The sequence below is a fragment of the Protopterus annectens genome, chromosome 9.part0, assembly GCF_019279795.1.
Source record: "Protopterus annectens isolate FY-2018-M chromosome 9.part0, PAN1.0, whole genome shotgun sequence".
In the NCBI taxonomy this organism is placed as follows: domain Eukaryota; kingdom Metazoa; phylum Chordata; order Ceratodontiformes; family Protopteridae; genus Protopterus; species Protopterus annectens.
In genome coordinates this window covers 247,173,608-247,193,519 of record NC_056743.1, presented here as the reverse complement: position 1 = coordinate 247,193,519, position 19,912 = coordinate 247,173,608, and the positions used below count along the sequence as shown (strand labels likewise).

Here is a 19,912-nt window from a genome sequence, read left to right as displayed (position 1 = left end):
TTTTACTTTGATCATGTTTTCCTCATGAAACACGTAGGTAGTTGTTGTCAGGCAGCAGGTCTTTTTTGGATAAGAAACATTTTTACAAGTGGGGGTATCACAGAGATTGCTACTTTCAGCATGTTACTAGGTACTTTAATAAAGCTGAATATAAATTATAATTAGAACTGGAGTACAAGGAGAAGTGGTTTGAGTTGAGTGCTGCTCGTTTTTCTTATACTTAATTTTGACTAACATTCCTGTAATGTATTTAAAAAGTAATTTATTTTTTCATGCCTCACAACCTTTTTATTTCCATCTAGATATTAAGTAAGCTGCCATGTAGCCAATGGATTGAAATATGTTTTTTCTTCTACACTTCATTTTGTCTTGATTGGACTCTCATAATGATGGTTTAGCACCCAGGGCAGAGTATTTAATTAAAGTTACAGTTTTTGTGGTTTTGAGCATAGCTCCTCCCTTTTCTATTTGGGCACACCCATTCCCATTAACCCCTCCCATTCAGCTGTCTCCTGCAGCCCCCCCCCTTTGATTTGAAGTCACCAGCTGCCACTGCCATTAAGACTAATTTTGATGACTTGATGGGTAGATGCAAATTTACACTAGCCTCATCATGTAAGGCTCTGCTTGATTTCAGATGTAAGCAGTATTAATTGCTTGACAAAGGAGTCAAGAACTTTTTACTTTGTCTACTTGGAGGTGTACGTGGCTAAGCATCTTATGGTCCCCATGATTGCTTGTCTAGTATTATTCTTATGTTGCAAAATCATCAGAAAAGTTAATTTTCACAGAATGAATAAATAAAGAGGCAGTATGAATGCCTTGAAGCTTTCAAGTAGGTGTCTCTAAATGGTGTGGGAGTATTATGAATGCAACTCACAAAAACTGAAAATGTTTGATTGAATGCAACACAAAAGAGTTAAAAATAAATATGATCAAAAGATTGAGTTTAATTATAAAGTTGAAAAAATGAAAAGCACTCTCTGCAGGCCAAAAAATAACTGTTAAATGTTGTGAGAATCACAATAATCGCCTTGCTGACTCTTTGGTACTATCTTTGGAAGCTGAATAGGCCCATTTTTTACAATTTTGCTGCTGCTGTTCATAGTTCATAGTTCAGTACTAGGCTAATTGCCCTTGTGAGCCATTGTAAGCCTAGCCAATTATCCCTTGTGAGACTCAAACCCTGCACCTTGTGTTTGTAAGGCAAACACCTTAACCATTAGGCCACCCTCCCAACTGTGATTTAAAGATACATTTTTCTGGTGACAATTACCACACAATTTTGCTTTTGAGTTTAGGTTAATTTTTTGTTGCAACAGGTGTGCAAGCCTTGTAGAATGAAACTGTAGACTTCTGTTTCCTTTTAATTGTGGGGCGACAATATGCTAGAAAGGAAAATTTACTAAGTGTGACACTAGAAACTGTTGTAACAGTCTTTATAAAATGTTGATGTTAACTTACAGAGGCTATCTGCTGCCTCATGCATATCTCTTCACTAGTGCCTTTACTCAGTAATTAATTTAATGACATTGCCCATACCGGTGTATGTCTTACAAGCATTCTGCTTTTTATTTGTTATACAGATCGCCCAAATGTGCAGGACCATGAGCTGGTGGAGAAGCTTCAGCAGCCATACATTGATGCCTTGAATTCCTATGTCTGCATCAAAAGACCAAATGTGAGTTACAAAAGCATTGACAGTGTTTGCAGTAAAAAAGGCTAGTGATTTATTTTGTTTGCCCATGGATTAAATGACTGAAAGATCTGGAGAGCTGACTTTTAGTTAGGGAATCCATTTGTATGTCATCTGTGACGATAGTATGAAATCTGTGCTAAGAATCAAGCTCCATTTTTCTAAGTCTGAATTTTGTCTGTAACTTAAACAGAACATAATGGAGAGAGACAGATATGTGTTCCAGAGACTGCCCCCTCCTATGGAACAGGCTTCCCATCTATATGAAGCTGAGTACATCTGTTACCCAATTTAAGCACAACCTAGACCAGTGAATGAGGAATTATGGCTTACAAATGGGATAGCATCCTGAATTAGAAATGGTATAGAGCTATACTACAATTATTTAAAATGTGATCCCCTTTAATTATTTTGTCTTTGGAAACAACTAGGAAGCTTTCATTTTCTTAAGAGGCATAAAGTATGCATGGGAGGACATATGTATGGCTGCCAAGTATGCAACAAAGTCTTAAGCTTGGAAGTGTTTGCATAGGTATTTTTATACCTCACACAGATGCCAAAGAATTTTTCCTTCTGTAGATAGAAAATGTTGGAGGTGTGATGGGGAAGAAAGAGGTGACTGGGAACATATGTTTTGGAAGTGTAATGAGGTGGCAGACTTCAAAAACCCCTACAGTACTCAGGGGGTGGCTCGTGCTATCGGACTGCAGGACTGCAGCCCTCCTAGCTGTAAAATTAAACTTAAAATGAAAACAGAAGAAATGAAAAAAAAAATCGCGAGTCCCGAACATTGCACATGCGCACTCGCCATTTTCCCGATGTCAGACTGCTGGTGAAGCAGTCTGAAGCATGTGCACAAAATCCCACCAGCAGTCCGAATTGACTGCTCAACATTTCGCTGCAGATATCCCAGATTTCTATGCAGGTATAACTGCATAGACTGGAAAGGGATCGGACTGTGACATCCACAGTCTGGGAAGGACGTGCTTACCGTTAAGGTCAGGGATTGGCTGGATGGATTATTTTGAAGGCTGGGAAGGACGTGCTCTCTCTCGTGGGCTGGATTATTTTGAAGGCTGGGAAGGACATGCCCTCTCTCATGGGACCATCAGGGAGTCAATCAGATGGATTATTTTTTCATTTGAACAGTGGATACTTGGCTCTTTGAACAGATCGTTCGTAGATGGATGCTTGGCTCTGGTTCAAGGTAGGGTGTGTGTGTGTGTGTGTGTGTGTGTGTGTGTGTGTGTGTGTGTGTGTGTGTGTGTGTGTGTGTGTGTGTGTGTGCGCGTGTGTGTTTACTTATATTTTATTTATATTTTAAATGGTATTAAAATTTCTTAGACTGTTAGACTTAGATTTGATCCCTTACAGTCAGTGGTGCACAATACGGTGGGCCAAAGTTGAAACTGTTTTATTGGGGAAAGCAGGTATTACTGCTGGTGTAATGCCTTTTGCCTTCATGAGTGTCTCTGTTCCTGAGTGTTTTTAAATATATTTTCAATACCTAGAGGCAGGATGAGGAGATGTATGCAAGGATCATGAACTGTGTTTTGATGAAAGTGATGTTTAGGTTTAGGGTCCATTGGATGACACTGAGAACCACTATTATTCATAGCTAACCATCTAATGTTGTCAACCTGATGGGTGAAAAAAATTACAAGATTTTACTGGCTGTGTGTGTGAAATTCAGTGAATTTCATTTAACCAGTTACAGCAGTTGTCATTCATACACTTTAAGGGTACACTAGGCCAGCTTTAGGTATGGCCAATGGCCCACAACTTCTTATAGAGAGCTAATGGCAGTGTTAACATCGCTTCATTGTATGACAAAATTATTATATTGGCTAGAACATGTAACAGACCAAACTGGAAGTGGTAGGAATGGTTAGATTCAGACCTGCAATGGAAGAGTTGTGAATTGTTGGGAAGTGGATTATGTTGAGCTGGGGGAGGGTCAGCGATGAATTGTAGGAGGAAGGGGAATGGGGATAAATTGAGAGTGTAGGCAAGCTATGGTAATGTGGCAGAGATGCAGTACTGATGGCAATGGACAAAAGTTTGGTAAGAAGGGGATAAAGGAAAAGTCATTATGGTTGCAGAGGAAAAGTGAGACCAGCAATTAGTGAAAACATGAGTCATGTAAAGGGATGTGGAGGAGGCACACACAGTACACAGAGAAAAGCAGAAGGTTAACAAAGGACATCAGGGTAGCAGAAGCACAAACTGAAAGGAGGTTGGTTGGCAGAAAGGGTCTAGAGGAGGGAGAACATACCTCTTTATAAATATAGCAGAAAGAAAGAAGGTGAGAATAAATATGTTCAGGGTGCGAAAAAGGTAAAATGTAGGTCCTGAATAACTGGGAGGAAAGCAGAGGTACTGAATGCATACTTTGCTTCAGCCTTTATGAAGACAGCAAGGAAAGGGTTGGGTGATAAGTGGATAGGAAGCAGGATAGAAAGAGAGGAGAGTGAGAGAAAAATTACTTAGAAGGATAAAGCACATGAACTAGTTGGATTGCTTCCCAGTATCCTTGCAACTCTGTACAATTTGCTTGCAGATTTCTGACACAGGGATTTTAATAGATCAGTGGTCACTGTTGAAACATCTCAGGACTGGAAGGTAGCAAGTGGTGTGGCAGCCTTGTATGGTGCGAGGTGAGGATTTTATAGAACTACAATCCTGTTATTGGAACAGCAGTAGCAAGGAAAGTCATGTGGGGAATCATGATGGAAAGACTTCTTGTTTTCCTATAGGACAGCCTTATCCAGAACATCAGTCAACATAGTTTATGTACCAAAGAACCTGACATTCAGACATGATGTATTTTTAATGTGTGTTAAAAGAGACACCAATAGGTGAGTGCTGGTAAATATGGTTCTTCTGCATTTGGCAAGGCTTTTGACTGGATCCCACACAGCTGGCTTCTAGGAAAACTGGAAGGAATGGGTAGCAAAACAAGAATAAGGATCTTGATTGTTTTATGGTTTAATGGTAAGACACAAAGTGCTGTGACTAGAAGGACAGGGCCATGAATAGGCTCATAAGTAAATATTAGGCTAACTGCCCTCAAGTGTCATTTTAAGCCTAGCCAGTAACCCTAGGTCAGAATCAGGCCCTGTACTTTGGATTTATGAGGTAAAGATCTTAACTATTATGCCAGATCCACCTACTATTGCCAAAACCACCCCATCCACCACCCCTATTGCCAAGTCCCCCCATTTACCCCCCTCAGTGCCAAACCCATCCACCCCCACCTCCATGGAAAGTGTCTGCTTAAGTACTGCATGTGTTTGGTCTTGGTTCCAGTAGTCTTTATTATGTCCCTTTTGGACATATTTAGGAGAAAAGAGAACAGAAGCAGCCATTTCACTGATGACACCATTAGGGACAGCAGTGGAGGATAGAGGGGGAGATTCTAAGGAAGGACTATACAGTATAATGTAACTCCTGAGCTCGGACATTCCAGGATATCCTTTCTTTGCTGAAATCAGTCCTGCTGAAAGTTTGTTATAGTGCATATCATATCTCACTTCCTGACTGTTGGTAAATACATTCAAGTTTTGAAAAGTCATTACTCTAGGTGCTTAAAAATATTGCTAAGCTTTTCCATGTACTTTAAACTCATTATGAAATTCTTGGTTTCATGCGAAATGAAAGTCTAAAAGTCTTAGTTTTGGTGCATGTACTACAGAAAAAGTCTCAGTATTGTGTGTGTTGTCACTCACTTGATTAAAGATGAAAGACAGCTGTCATTATTATCTGTATCTCTAGTGTTAGCTATTTTGAGGGAGTGAAATGAACCCTATGGCTGTAACAGCTAAGAATGGCAGAATAAGGGTGGCAGTAATGTACAGGTTGCTAAGATACAGACTAGGGGGTTAATGGTAGAACACGGAGCTACACAGGGTGGAAACCGATGTCCTTTTCTTTGGGCAGAGACACTGAAGACTGTGGAAAGACAGATATGGTCACAAATGCTACAGACTCTAGGATGTATTGGAACATTGAACAGACATGGTAATCTGATGTATATTCTACCGCTAGAGAATTAATATTCATTCTGTGTGCTTCTGTGCTAACAAAGACGCAGAAAGTCAACTGCAAAAGTTGTCAGCTTCAAACATTTCTGGAAGTTGCAATAGCTGGGTATTGCTGTGCTTTGTCTTTTTTTTTCATTAACTCTAATACTAGTGTAATATTCAACTTGTGTCACCTAGGGAGGAAGGGCAGCATTTTCAGTAAAATTTTAAGTATTATAAGATAATTGAAAGGATCTGTGTAGCCCACTAATAGCTTACTATCAGAAGTCTTGTTTCATGAATGAGAGTAGCTCTTATTTATTTGTTTGTCAGAAAAGTCTGTAGACCCTTTCAGCCATTACCTGGATTAGAGGTAACTTCAGATTCACACATGTAACACAGAAACATCAAAATTCAAGATGGGTCACATGAAACTGAAATCTTTGTCTTTGGCTGTTTTACATATAACAAAGCTAGATACTTGTAAAGTGGAGAAGTCTTCCTCTGAGCTTTTATCCTTTATTTGTTTTAGGTCATTGTTTCCTTCTATACCTTGCAGTTCTTCTGGGTTGGATTGCTTTTTGGCGAGTTGACTTCATTAACTTAAGTGATGAAGAGGTGATGACTTCTTCAGTGGGCAAAATGATACAACACGGTAGTGACTGACCCTGTTCAAACATCCACTGATATGCATATTGATTTATATCTCTGATTTGAAAGGGACTTAGGAGTGCTGACACATGATGTTTGTTGGAATTTTACATTTTTCCCCCACCCCCTTAGCAAACAACCATTTTCTAAGGACTGTGCCCAAACTGTGGGCTCTTTTTACTGTTTATATATAAATGCCTCTATCAACAGAATGGTTCACCATTTCTTCATTATTTTTAGGAGATGTTATGTGCATAATTAAAACACTCTGGGACTGAGCTCCCACCCTCAAAAGCAAATGATTAATTGTGTCTTAATCAGTAAAAAAATCAATGTTGTGTCAATTTTATGCCTCAGAACACTAAAACAATAAAAAGATCACTTTTTTACAGGAACACATGCTTTTTCTGTACTGAAATCACAACATCATATACTATAGTTATGTTTTTGATAGTGTATTGATTAGATACAATAACAAGAACTGAAAAGTGATTTTGTTTTCAATTGACTGGTGTGATAATATTGTTGTATATGGATTCCAAGGGCCATTCTGCCCTCAGTTTCACACTATCTTTGAATGACAGTATCAATGTAAAATTTAAAAGACACAACCCATGGATTGTGACACTTTTATTTCTTACAGTATAACCTAATACAGTATATGGAAAGCAGACAACACATTCTTACATAGGTGCAAGACTGAAAAAGCAAGTAGAATTATATGCATTTCGTTATAATTTATGAAAGGCCAGAAAATACAACTCGTTCAGTTGAAGACAAATTATTTTTGATTCTGATGTTGTAACAACACAAAATTATGACTCAGATATATACTGAATTTGTCAGCCTGAAAAATTCAAAATGTACATGTTTTCTACAAACCAAGCACCCATATAAGACCACTGGAGGTACTTAACAATATGTGACCATATCTCTGTAACCATAAGAAATATTACAGAAAAATCCGAAGCGTAATGTCATTACCCTCTGTTGTAGAATACACTTAGCTAATGATTCCAGGTATAAAGATGCAGGCACAATTTTATTTTTGTAATATACTTTACTATATATGAGTCTAAATTGTCGAACCCATAATTCCATATTTTAATTCTTATGTAATGACAACTTAGTAAAGAATCATTCTATGTCATTATTATACTCTGCATACCGAGCAGCTGTTCAGTGTAGCACCCACAATGGAAACAGAATATAATGCAAATTGTCAAACTATGGCAATGAAGACGTAAGAACTACTGCATCTATCCTTCTCAACTGTACAGATTGTTGCAGAAAAAGGAGGTTGAGAGGTATGATTGCATTTGATACAGTTGTATAAAAAGCCATATATCAGATCTCTTTGAAATGTTAGTATGAAACGTTCAGGCAGTGATAATATAGAGGTCAACCTTAAAATCCATATATGACTACAATGCTGATCTTAGGGAGATGAATGCAGCACTATTCTGAATTTGACCCCACTGTTTTAACAACTTAAAAGCATGGCATTTTAGCCAAGGCATATTACGACTGAAAATATATATCATTTTATTGATGAAATATTTAGTAATTTTGCTCAAGCTCTAAGAATAACTTAACAAAAGTATTAGAGACCATTGCAGTAGTGGTGCTGCGGTAGTGTTGTCGCCTCACAGCAAGACGTTGTCCCGTTCGATTCTCAGCTAGAGTGTCTTCTGTGTGGAGGTATGCGTGAATGGGCGTACCTTTGTAGAAGGTTGTGCGCCAGGGCTGGTAACTCGGCATGTAAAAATCCACTACCAAACATTAGCGGACTGGAGTTGCGCTGTGGCGACCCCTAACCGGGATAAGCCGAAAGACACAACATTGTATTCTACATACTGAGGAGAGCTTCAAATAATGGCCATTATGGAAACCAAGTATAATGCAGAATGAAAGCCTGTGTCACTGCAGGTGTAAGAAACAATGCATATGTACTGCCTCTCGTGTCTGTGTGTGTGTAAATGCCCCACATGTAACATGGTGGTGGTTAGAGATCAGGCTTGAACCCGGTACCTTGAGTGCAGGTAACAAGAGCCTGAATTCTGTTCTGTTCCTCTTAACATCTGTGGTTTCTGAATACTTGAATTCTGAGATATTTGATGGGGCAGTGGTAGCATTGTTGCCTCACAGTCTCAGGTTTGATTCTTGGCTAGGGTGCCTTCTGTGTGGAGTCTGCATCTCCTCCCTGTGTTTGTGTGGGTTTGCTCTGGTGTCCTCCCATGTTACAAAGGCATGTCTGCAGTATTTCTCCCTGGGCCTCTGCTGAAAATTGTTTTTTTGTTCCGTCAGACTTTCCTGGTTAACAAATGTTAAATAAATAAAATTGACAGGCATTTGAATTTCAGACTTCATATTCTTCAGAAAGTACATAGTAACACAAAACCTTTTATTCTAGAAGTTTATAAGATGAATATTTGAAATTTGTCCATATTTTTGAGACTGAATTCCCCCATTACTGGGTTCATCCAGGTTTTTTGTGCTAAGGTTGAGAGCTATGGCAAGAACTGAATTCACTGAATATGTTTGAGGGCTGTATTCCCCCATTACTGGGTTTGTCCAGGTGTTTTGTGCTAAGAGGTTGACAGCTATGGTGAGAACTGAATTCACTAAATGCTAGCCATTTAAGTTTCAGTCTTCCTCTCTTTCACAAAGAGCTGATTTGGCATAGTGGTATGTTGCTCTGACTGTTATACACAGGGACCTGGGTTCAAGACTTGGCAGTAAAATGTATGGTGGTAACACAGCATATTATTCTACCAACTTTCCAAGATTATACAAGCAATGTTTGTGTTCCTGGCTTTGGGGTTTTTGTCCCCCCAATAAATTTTGGCTTTTTCCAGATGTCTTGTGCTGCAAAGTTGAGATAGAGTTGACTACTGAGTAGATTTTACAAGGAGCTGAGAGCTGCAGTGGAAGAGAAGTTTAGTGCTGCTTATACTTAGTCTGCTTGTATTGTTAATAGTACAACAGGTTGTGTACTTGCTTTTGATGTAGAAGGCTGTGGGTTCTACTCCCACAAGGGGTGGATGCTGCCATACTGAGAATGTCCTCTTTGGCGAGGATACTAACTAGCAGCAACCTCTTCATTAGTTACAGATCTCTTTAATGTGGTATTATTTAGATGACTTACTTCTGCAGAGATTGTGCATATTTACTGATACTGGTGTATTGTATAAGTTTGAGGAGACTTTTTTATGATGGAAATGTTCTCAATCGGGCAGTTTTGTCATTATTGGTGCATGCATTTTGTTTAATTGTTTACTGGGAAAATGTTCAAAACAATAAATTTAAAACACCCTCTAACAACTGTACTGTAGTATACAATGAATATAATTTAATACAATCAGGAAGGTGTATCACAAAACACATGTGTGTTGTGTGTACAAGGGGCCTATAATTTGAAAACAGCCCAAACTTAATCTTTATACTACCCAAATGTATTTTCTTTGAATGTGGATTTCACTGCTGTTTCAATGAATGTGAGTTTCAAGGGCAGAGTTTTAATGCTAAGTCTATTTTCATTGTGAGACTACATTGCTTTGTTTAGCAGATGTTTTATTGTTTGTGCTGTAAAATACAAAATAAAACTTTCAAATAAAATCCAAATCATCATAGAAGTAAAGCAGTATGCACATTGCAGTGTTTATGGTAAATGGGGCAAAATAGCCAAGTAATGGGACATTGGAATGGCTGCAGGGGTTGGCTCCATTCAGCCATGATTTTGTGAGGGGGAAGGATGGCAAACTCAGACAGCCCTGGCTGATCTGAACTATACCTCTCAATTGTCCAGATTTTAACAGAATGAATACATTTTTGCTTCTTCCTTTTGGTTTGTTCCTCATAAAAGTTGTGGTTTTCTGGAAAATCATTTAGGAATTCTGTCACTAAATACTGACAGACATTGAGTTTCAGACTTCATAACCTTCAGAAAAATACATGCTAAAGCAAGACCTGTTCTATCAACTAAGTTTGTACAAGAGCAATTTTTAGTACTGTTTGTATATTCCCCCAATATATTTGACGCTGTCCAGATTTCCTGCGTTAACAGGTTGAGAGGTACGTGCAAATTGCTTTATAGAATTAGGCATATCCAAACCTATCAACTGTCCCCAATTTTGGCTCAAAATGTTGCACTCCCTCTAATCCCTCTGCAAAATGTCAATTTTGGAAGAAAACATGGAGGGTTTACAATTAATAAATGGCTGTAATAATCAGAGTTATACATTACTTTTATTTCAGAAATGCATGTAGTTTTGTTTATTTTGTTAGCTGCTCAGGCTAACAGCGTTGTATTAAAAAGTGTCCATTCTTTGACAGGCTCCCAGCTGTATTCTGTGGCTATTTTATATTTTTGCATCACATTTTTGGTCCATTTTTTATAAAATTATGGTTTTCTGGCAAATTAGTGGCAAATAATTACAGATTGAAGAAAGAAAATAGTGGCAGACATTTCAGTTTCAGATTTCATACCCTTCAGAAAATTCATACTAAGACCTACTATTCTATTAGAAAGTTTATAGGAACAATATTTAAATATTGTCCTTAATTTGGGGCTTGACTTTGTCCAGATTTCTTGCTCTGAGGTTGAGAGGTATGATAAATGTGTCAGGGCCATTGCAGTCAGCCAGAGACATTTCAAGTTGTGATATACTTGTTGCATCCCACTCCCCCATGTAGTGCCTCTGGATGTGTGCAAGAAGCAGTTATGCAGTGTAACTGTGCAGAGTATCCCCCCTCCCATCCAAGGTAGACAAGTACTACAGTGGCTTTTCATCTGTCTTGCTTGATTTTGCAGAACGTTCTGGTTTTCTAACATATTTTTATACTGTTGATTATGCTTCTTATTATTCAGAAAGTGCCTGTTGCTCTATGTTTAAGTAGCAATGATTTCATGACGATCAGGTAAGCTTGTCTGAGATTGTAAGATGCAAGTAAGCTTACTGTTAAATAATTACGAACATTGAAAGCCTTTTTGTTGTTGCCATGCAGAGAATACTTACATAACTAGATAACTATAAGCCTTGGGTATTGAAATGCATATGACAGTATTTGTAATAAAGGACAGGATTACAGTATTTTAAGCTCATTAACTTTGTTGGATCCTTGCCATCATCTTTGCAGGCTTTACTCATAAACTAAACAGAATGCCAATCTATCATGTCTGGTCCATAACCTGTGCAGTAATCCTTTAAGCAAATTATCTTGAGCTTGTTTCTTGTTTGCTGTTCATTTTTTACTTTGATCATGTTTTCCCAATGAAACAAGTATATAGTTGTCAGGCAGCAGGTCTTTTTTGGATAAGAAAAATTTTTACAAGTGGGGGGTATCATTGCTACTTTCAGCATGTTACTTGGTACTTTTTATAAAGATGAATATAAATTATAATTAGAACTGCAGTGCAAGGAGAAGTAGTTTGAGATGAGTGTGGCTTGTTTGTCTTGTACTTGATTTTGACTGGCAATCCAGTAATGTATTTAAAAAGTAATTTATTTTTTCATGCCTCACAATCTTTTTGTTTCCATCTAGATATTAAGTAAGTTGTCATGCAGCCAATGCATTGAAATTTTTTTTTCTTCTACACTTCACATTGTCTTGATTGGACTCTTATAATGACGGTTTGGCACCCAGGGCAGCGTATTTAATTAAAGTTCCAGTATTTGTGGTTTTGAGGATAGCTCCTCCCTTTTCTAGTTGGTCGCACCCCTTCCCATTGGCACCACACATTCAGCTGTCTCCTGCAGCCCCCCTTCGATTTGAAGTTACCAGCCGCCACTGACAGTACTCTGTCAGAAATATTGGGTAAGCAAATAGGTATAACAAAGGAAATTATTATTTGAGCTAGGATACAGGATCTGAATTGCCTAGGCAATGTAAGCCCTTGTTAAGTTTAATTCTGCTGGCTGCCAAAAAAGGCAATTACTAGAAAATGGAAATCAAAGTCTAAACCAACTGTATTTGAAGTACTGAATATTGTAACATATATAAAAGAACTGGAAGTGGGATCTTTAGAAAAGGATAGGAGCAAATTACATATAAGAAAATGGAAATTGTGAGAATACATGCAGAATAATGTTTTGGAGGAGGAGTGAGATTTAAAGGAAGATGGCTTGAGAAATTAATATAATGTTGAATTATATGATATATTTGATAGATATAAAAGAAACATGATGTATAATAACGTTAATTTGACTGATTTTCTTTTATAAATAAATAATGTTTGTTTATGTCTTAAGTGATAATTCATTAACGGTGGTAAGAGTCATAAAGTATGCAAGTATAGGTTACAGGAATCTAACCCATGCCTGCGCATTTTAATTTCTACATTACATTTTAGGTCTTTTGTGTCTTAGTTTGCCATTTGTCTGTTTTCTCTTAGACCATTTAATTTTTTTTCTATAAATAAGAGAGTAAATAAAGAAGTAGTACAGATTCCACAGACGTCTGTGTAGCTGCCATCTCAACCAGTTCTCCAGCCATGGATCACCGAATGCTGTACACTTTTGTGCTCCAAAAACATTCTGAGTTATTTCACCATCTCTGACACCAATGACTCGGGTTCTGGGGTGAACCTGAATTGTTGAAGGATTGGCCTGCTGGAAGGAATATTCTTTCTGTCCTTTGAGAGAGTGGGAGAGGTTCATCTAACAATCACAAAAATTACAACTGCAAATTTTTCTGCCATTTTTGCGGGTGTCGTTGCTCTCCCCAAATAAAATCTGCATTTTTTTTTCAACTTGTCCAAATAAATACAGGTGTAGCCTTCCTTAATTTACCAAAATCTCTGCAGCTAGAGCAAGAGAAAGACCTTGTAAAGTAAATTTTATCCAAAGGAGCACAAACCACTTTTGTCCTGTGCCATATCTAGGTGAATTCCCTTCTATTCTTAAAAACAATCCTTAACCTTCCTAAAATTCCAGGAAAGAACTTCATGGATCCATCAGATATATCAGCTGATTTTAAGTTATGTATTTTATGTGATTAGGTTCTGTCAAAAATGGATATTCTTGTCTCTGATTGAATATCATTTATCTGTGCATCCCTTTTGTTTTCCTGTGTGTTAACATGGTAACTTACCAGTCTTATTAATTTCTGAGAAATACTAGCCAAATATGGTTCTGGATTAGATAAGTATATTAAAATATTAATTGTTTACAGAGAAATCTTATATGTTAATGTCTGCAACCTGTATCCATTAGTTGAGATTTGCCTGCTTGCCAAGTAGTTCCAAATAAAGAGTAAATAAAAGTGGACAGAGTAGGCATCCTTGCTTCTTACCCCTTCCTAAATACCTGGGAAAGTTTCTTCCCTCTCCCCTTTATTCCAACTGTAGCCCCTTGATAAATTAATAGAATAATTTAATAAACCCCTCAAGCAATTTCAGATACACTTATAGCTGAAAGGAGATCTGTCAGCTCACGTTTTCATATGCTTTATATACATCTATCCTCGCTACTTAGTAAAGTGTATCATTGTAGTGGAATCTGCTATTAACAAGCAAGTTTGTAAAAAATTATCAGCAGTAGTCGTGCCATTTACAAGTCCTGTCTGGTTTAAGTTAATTAATAGGAAAGTATTCTTGCCAGTCTTTTAATTAAAGGGTGGTGAAAATCTTATGATTGTGGTTGAGACCTGATATTGGGCAGTCTGCGTCTACCTAAAGCACAACTTTACCAGGTTTCGAAATGACACCAGTTATAGCCTTCCTTCTGGACTGTGGTTGGTTCAGCTGATTTACAAAACTTATGAATATAGTTGGCTAGACTATATTGTCTTTTTTAAAGTATTTCTTTAATGATAAGATAGATTTCTACTGGCAGGCCATGAGAGCGATTTCATTTACTCTTACTCAGTTACTCAGTTCAGCCAACTGTTGTTATATTTCCTGTAATGTAATCTCTTTCATTAAAGAGATTCCTTGAACATACTGAGAATAGTTAAAGGCACAAAAATAACACACTAAACTAATTATTCTTTCTTAACAGCTTGTTTGACATCTGCTGTATATGACTGTTCACAAAACTCTTAACAACACAATTTAATATATCTCCAGCAGTGTGTAATACCATCACCCTGACATATGGTTTGTTATTTTATTAAGCAGTGCACCTGCTGTTTGCTGTCTCTACCCTAATGCCTCAAAGTCCCTTAATTTGAGAGATATTTTAGTAAGTTCAAATTTATGTATTACATTTTTTTTCAGTTTTATCCTGTATAGTCTTTATTCTCTATATACCAATAACATCCTGTCTGATATTGTTAATCTTCTTTCCATTCATCATTGATGGGTTCGGTTCCGAGCCCTTGGAACCGAGTCGGCCTATTACCAAGACTGCACCAGCCAAAAACTCTCGAGCTAAGGTTCGACCCACAATGCCCTTCTTCTTGTTACCTCAGATCTTGTTTGCTGCATAGCAGTAAAGCCACATTTCAGCCGAGCTGCCAGCTAAGTTGAAAATTATTTGATATTTGTGTTCAAACTAGTTTGTTTCTAAAAAAGGTTTGTGAGCTACAATTTATTCCTGTCGAGTTACAGTAGTGTTAGATATTTTTCTGTCTGTTTCTACCCGTTGGTAACCCTTTTCAGTACCATTGCTGGCATGGCCCTTTTCTCTCTACCCTTGTGGTATTCCTTGAATACTATAGTTGGTATTCCCTCTCTGTTCTTTCTACTGGTGTGTTTTGGATATTGGATTTGTTTATATTTTTCTGTGTGTTTAAATCTTTCCTGTCTTAGGAAATGAGACTTTCTGCTTCTGAAGTTTGAATTGTTGTGATTATTTCTCAAGATGTCAGATAAGAAGGGTACATTTGGTTTCAAACACTGTACTTCATGTAATGGTTTACTTCCTAATAGCGACTCTCATGATGATTGCGTTTATTGTTAGGGGTGCCCCACCTTTCAGTGCAGCCTCCCTGTGGAATTTGCCAGAATTTCAGCAAACACACTCTGAACAAGCGCAAGAATAAATGAATCTTGATGGGACTTCTAAAATCTCCCTTTTCAGAGGCCCTTTCTGCAATGGAGGTCTCAACCCCTCCTATGAAAGGTAAAAAAAAGCCCCATTCAGTTCCCTCTTCACCCTCGGGTAACCAGAGTAAGTCTGTGAAACCAAAAATTCAGACATTATCATCGGAGCATAAGCCTGCCTCTTCAGCGCCATCCTCGTCTGCTCCAAGCACTTTGACTATTGCTACATCGGTGCCGACTTCTTCACCGGCTCAGATGCTTCCTCCTGCACCAACTATTGACCTCACCACACCTGCTACAACTTCAGCACTTGTGGCCATTTCGGCACAGTGCACGCCTTTGATGCCAGTCTCTGCAGTGGTGATTGAACATCCCATTTCAGCTCCAAGTGTCTCTTCGGCACCGATCTCTGTTACGGCAACACTGGACTTGAACTCACTTCTTTCTGTCTCGAGACATCGGTGCCGGCAGATCATGCACCACGGACCCGATACTCCCCGTCCATAGACCTGTTCTTAGCCCAATTGTATAGCCCATTCTTAGATTGACCTGACTCCCCATCTGGAGTATCCACTAGATCCACCAGGAGCCTTTCTGAACTTGATGTGGTGCGTTTTGTGGATCAGCTGTTGGCAGCCAGGGGGATACCCATGCCTTCCAAGACCCATCCTCCGACAGGACTTGGGTTGCCCTCTCCATGGACTCCATCCTATTCTCTTCCTTCGACCAGTCCGGTTCCGAAGCCTTCTGCTCCAACGTCCTTCTTGGAACCCCCTGTCTCGGTGCCTGTAGTGGACATCACTGAGGTTCCAGGTCCGTCCCTTTGGTCCTCGGTTCCTGCAGAACTGGTCCTTCCTCAATCTCGGGATTGGGTGAGCTCCTCAGTTTGGGGCATGGTTCCGTGTAGTCCTTTGGTTCTGTCCTCGGTGCTGGTAGCCTCGTCTGCTCCTATCCAGCTTGAGGCTCCATCCTCAAGAGCGGGTTCGATGGAGCAGGGTGTGACCCCGGTTCCGAGGTTGTCCTTCTCGGTTCTGGGCTCCCATCCCTCTTCAGGTGAACCTGCTTTCTGTATGATGGAGAGGGTTCTCGCTTCTGGAAGCATTCCGCCAACATCGGAACCCCAGTTTTCTCCCCCTGAGCTTCAGCTGCCACAGACCACCTCCCCGGGACACCGGGCAGGGAAGCCACAGGAAACCCCAGTCCAGGGTACTCACTCTTCCGAGTCTTCCTTGGACGCCCCCACTGAGGAGCCCCCATGGAAGAGATTGTGCAAGAGGAAGCACGTTGACTCACCTGAGGAGTCTCTAACAGAAGACATGGATTACGATGATGGTGAAGGGTCCCCATGGTCACCCTCTGATGATGCCTCCCTTGGAGACATCCTTGAAATGTTAAAGCAGAGGGGTGACTGGAAGCCCTCCAACCTTTCCTCTGAGGAGTCCGTGTTCCTGCAGGTTTTCCATGCCCAGCCATCTACCTCATGGGTGCCCCCCCTGCCAATGAGCTAGTCCAGCTCATAGTGCAACACTTGTGGAAGAACCCTGACTCTATTGAGGTGATCCTTGGAGACTTGACAAAATTCTTGCCCCTCCCAAGGAGAACCCACACTGGCCCAGAGGGTTACCAGTTGATGCTATGGTGGTGGTGGTGGCCACGAAAAAGGATCTAGCTGAAGAGAGTCCTGCTGTCCACCCACCCAACAGGGAGTCCCAGGCCATGGACAGATTGAAGAAGTGAGTATTTGCATCAGTGACCTTTGCCATTCGGTCCCTGAACTATCTGGCACATTTTACAAGGCTCCAAAGAGACTTGATCTCAGATCTGTCTGGAACACTTGCAGGACAGGTGACTGATGAGGTATGGGACAAAGTTGCCTTGCAGTTTGCTACCCTGGAATCGATCTCCAACTCATCCATGAGGTTGCTTTCACATGCAACTAAAGGGGCAGCTAGAGCTGCAGGTTCAGGCATTGTTATGAGGCGTCATGCCTGGTTGCACATTTGTGACCTTGCGGATCCCTTCAAGTCTTCTTTTCTGAATGCTCCCATTGAAGCATCTTCCCTTTTTGGTTCCGAAGTGGAGGACATGCTGGTCAGGTGTGAGCAGGACAGTAAGACCCTTTCTGCCATAGACCTTCATTTTTCCCATCCTCAATGCTGCTTTTCCAGGATCCAGAGGAGTGGTTAGATGTGGCTTAAAAAATCTCAGGGTCCTTTACGTGCTGCACGTGGTGATGATACCCCTAGAGGCAGAGGGGGTAACAACTCCAGAAGATGCCCTATAGAGGCAGAGGGGGTCCACTTAACCAAGGCTCCAGAGACTCTTTCTCTGGACAGTCTTACCAGCACTCCTGAAGAGCTGCCCAATTGCTTGCCTCTGGAAGCTGTCAGGGGTCATTTCTCTCTGCACCAAGCTGCCTGGCACTCTATTATCACTGAACGTTGGGTGCAGAGTACAATTACCAGAGGTTACACCATTCCCCTTATTTCTTATCCGAAACCTCCAACAAAACTTCCCGACATTCCACCTAGTCAGAGTGAAGAGGCAGCTTCAGAAATAGAAAAGCTATGCCAAAAAAGTGTCATCCAACCAGTCCCACCAGACCAATGTGGATCCGGATTTTACTCAAGATTCTTTTTGGTGCCAAAAAAGACAGGGGACTAGAGACCCATTCTGACTCTCAGCAACTTGAACAAGTTTGTCACCCAATCCAAATTCCGGATGGTCACGGTTCAGTCCATCCTCCCGTTTCTGAGAGAGGGTGATTGAATGTGTTCAATTTATCTCCGGGATGCATATTACCATATCAAAATGGACAACGCGCTCCAGGAGTCTTCTTCAATTCTGGCTAGGAGCCAATCATTACCAGTTTCGTGCCCTGCCATTCGGTCTCTCTACAGCCCCCAGAGTGTTCACAAAATGCATGGCAGTGGTCACAGCTCACTTGAGACAACAAGGATTCTGGGTGTTTCCATATTTGGGCAATTGACTCCTCAACCCCCCCACCAAGGATCTTCTGGTAACAGCCCTGCAATACACACTTTCTCTGGTGTAGATTTTAGGGATAACTGTGCACTGGGAGAAGTCAAACCTGGTCCCAACCCAGCAGATAGAATTTATTGGAGCAGTCTTCAACACCCGAACTGTCTGGTGTTGCTCCCAGCTCACAGGCTCCAGAGATTGAGGCTTTAACTCCGGGTGATACACTGTCAGAACAAAGTCACAGAAAGAGAAGTTTTTCAGGCACTAGGATCCATGGCAGCTTCAATCCTGATGGTGCCTCTTGCCAAGCTGCACATGCGAATTCTCCAACGGCTTCTTCTTTCTCAGTGGTTCCTGAATATTCTGTCTCTACATTTCCAAATCCAGATAACCAACTCCTACAAACAGGACTTTCTTTGGTGGATAAGGCCAGACACAGAACTTTGGAGTCACCATTTCCAGTCCCCTCAGCCCAAGGCCATTGTGACCACGGGTGCTTCTCTGATCAGGTGGGGGGCTATTTTCAGGGAAAGATGGTCCAAGGCACATGATTCACTTTGGAGGCCAACCTGCATATCAGCATTCTGGAACTGAGAGCAGTGTTGTTAGTATTGCAGGCATTTCATCCAGTTCTTCCTTCTGGAACAATTGCAATTCAGTCAGACAACATGTCAGTAGTCTGGTATATCAACAAACAAGGAGGAAACAAGTCCTACCCCTTGTGTCGAGAGGCCATTAGGATTTGGAAGTGGGCAATAGCTTTCAACTGCTTTCTGATAGCAACACACATTCTGGGGAGTTCAAACGTGATTGCGGACAAGTTGAGCAGATGTATTCTCCTGCCCCATGAGTGGTCCCTCAATCCCGATGTGTCAGCAGAAATTTTTAGCCACTGGGGCAAGCTGTGCTGTGACCTTTTTGCCTCCCCATCGAACAAGTGCAGCAGCTATTTTATCCTATTCCCCCCAAAGGGAGAGTCCCCAAGGGATGCTCTGATTCACGATTGGCCCACGGGACTTCTTTATGCTTATACCCCCATTCCTCTGATTCCACAGTTCCTAAAGAAAGCTTATTGGTTGAAATGCAAAGTGATCCTCATAGCCCCTTTTTGGCCTCAACAAGTTTGGTTCCCCTTATTTTGGCCTCATCTGGTATACCCGCCTTGAGTTCTGGACCCTCTTCCAGACCTGATTGCTCACCTCCAAGGGTTGTGCCACCCGAATCTGTCCAGTCTCAAGCTGACAGCTTTGTTTCTCCACTTCCATTAATTGCCAGGCAGACTTATCTCAACTCACCTGTTCAGGATATTATCCTGGCCTCTCATAAACCATCCACCAGATGACTGTATCAAGACAAATGGAAAAGGTTCTCTCTCTGATCAAAGGATAACATGCTAGATCCGTATTTGGCTCCAGTCACCGCAGTTTTGCAATACTTGTCTAAATTTTTTGAGGAGGGTGCCGCAGCCTCTACCATACAAGTACATCTGGCTGCAATTTCGAATTACCATAATGGGCTGGATGGTACACCTCTTATCTCACTTCATTTATGTAAAACCTTTCTCAAAGGAGTCTC

The 19,912-nt window shown here is 40.4% G+C and overlaps 1 protein-coding gene across 1 annotated transcript in view; it reads left to right on the top strand.

Moving 5' to 3' along the window:
- LOC122811165 (oxysterols receptor LXR-alpha-like) overlaps positions 1 to 19,912 on the top strand; it is a 516,654-nt gene that overhangs the window by 470,602 nt on the left and 26,140 nt on the right. The window contains exon 8 of the mRNA XM_044082826.1: positions 1,587 to 1,681. Within this exon, the coding sequence (XP_043938761.1) occupies positions 1,587 to 1,681 (95 nt within the window). The remainder of the gene's footprint in view (positions 1 to 1,586; positions 1,682 to 19,912) is intronic.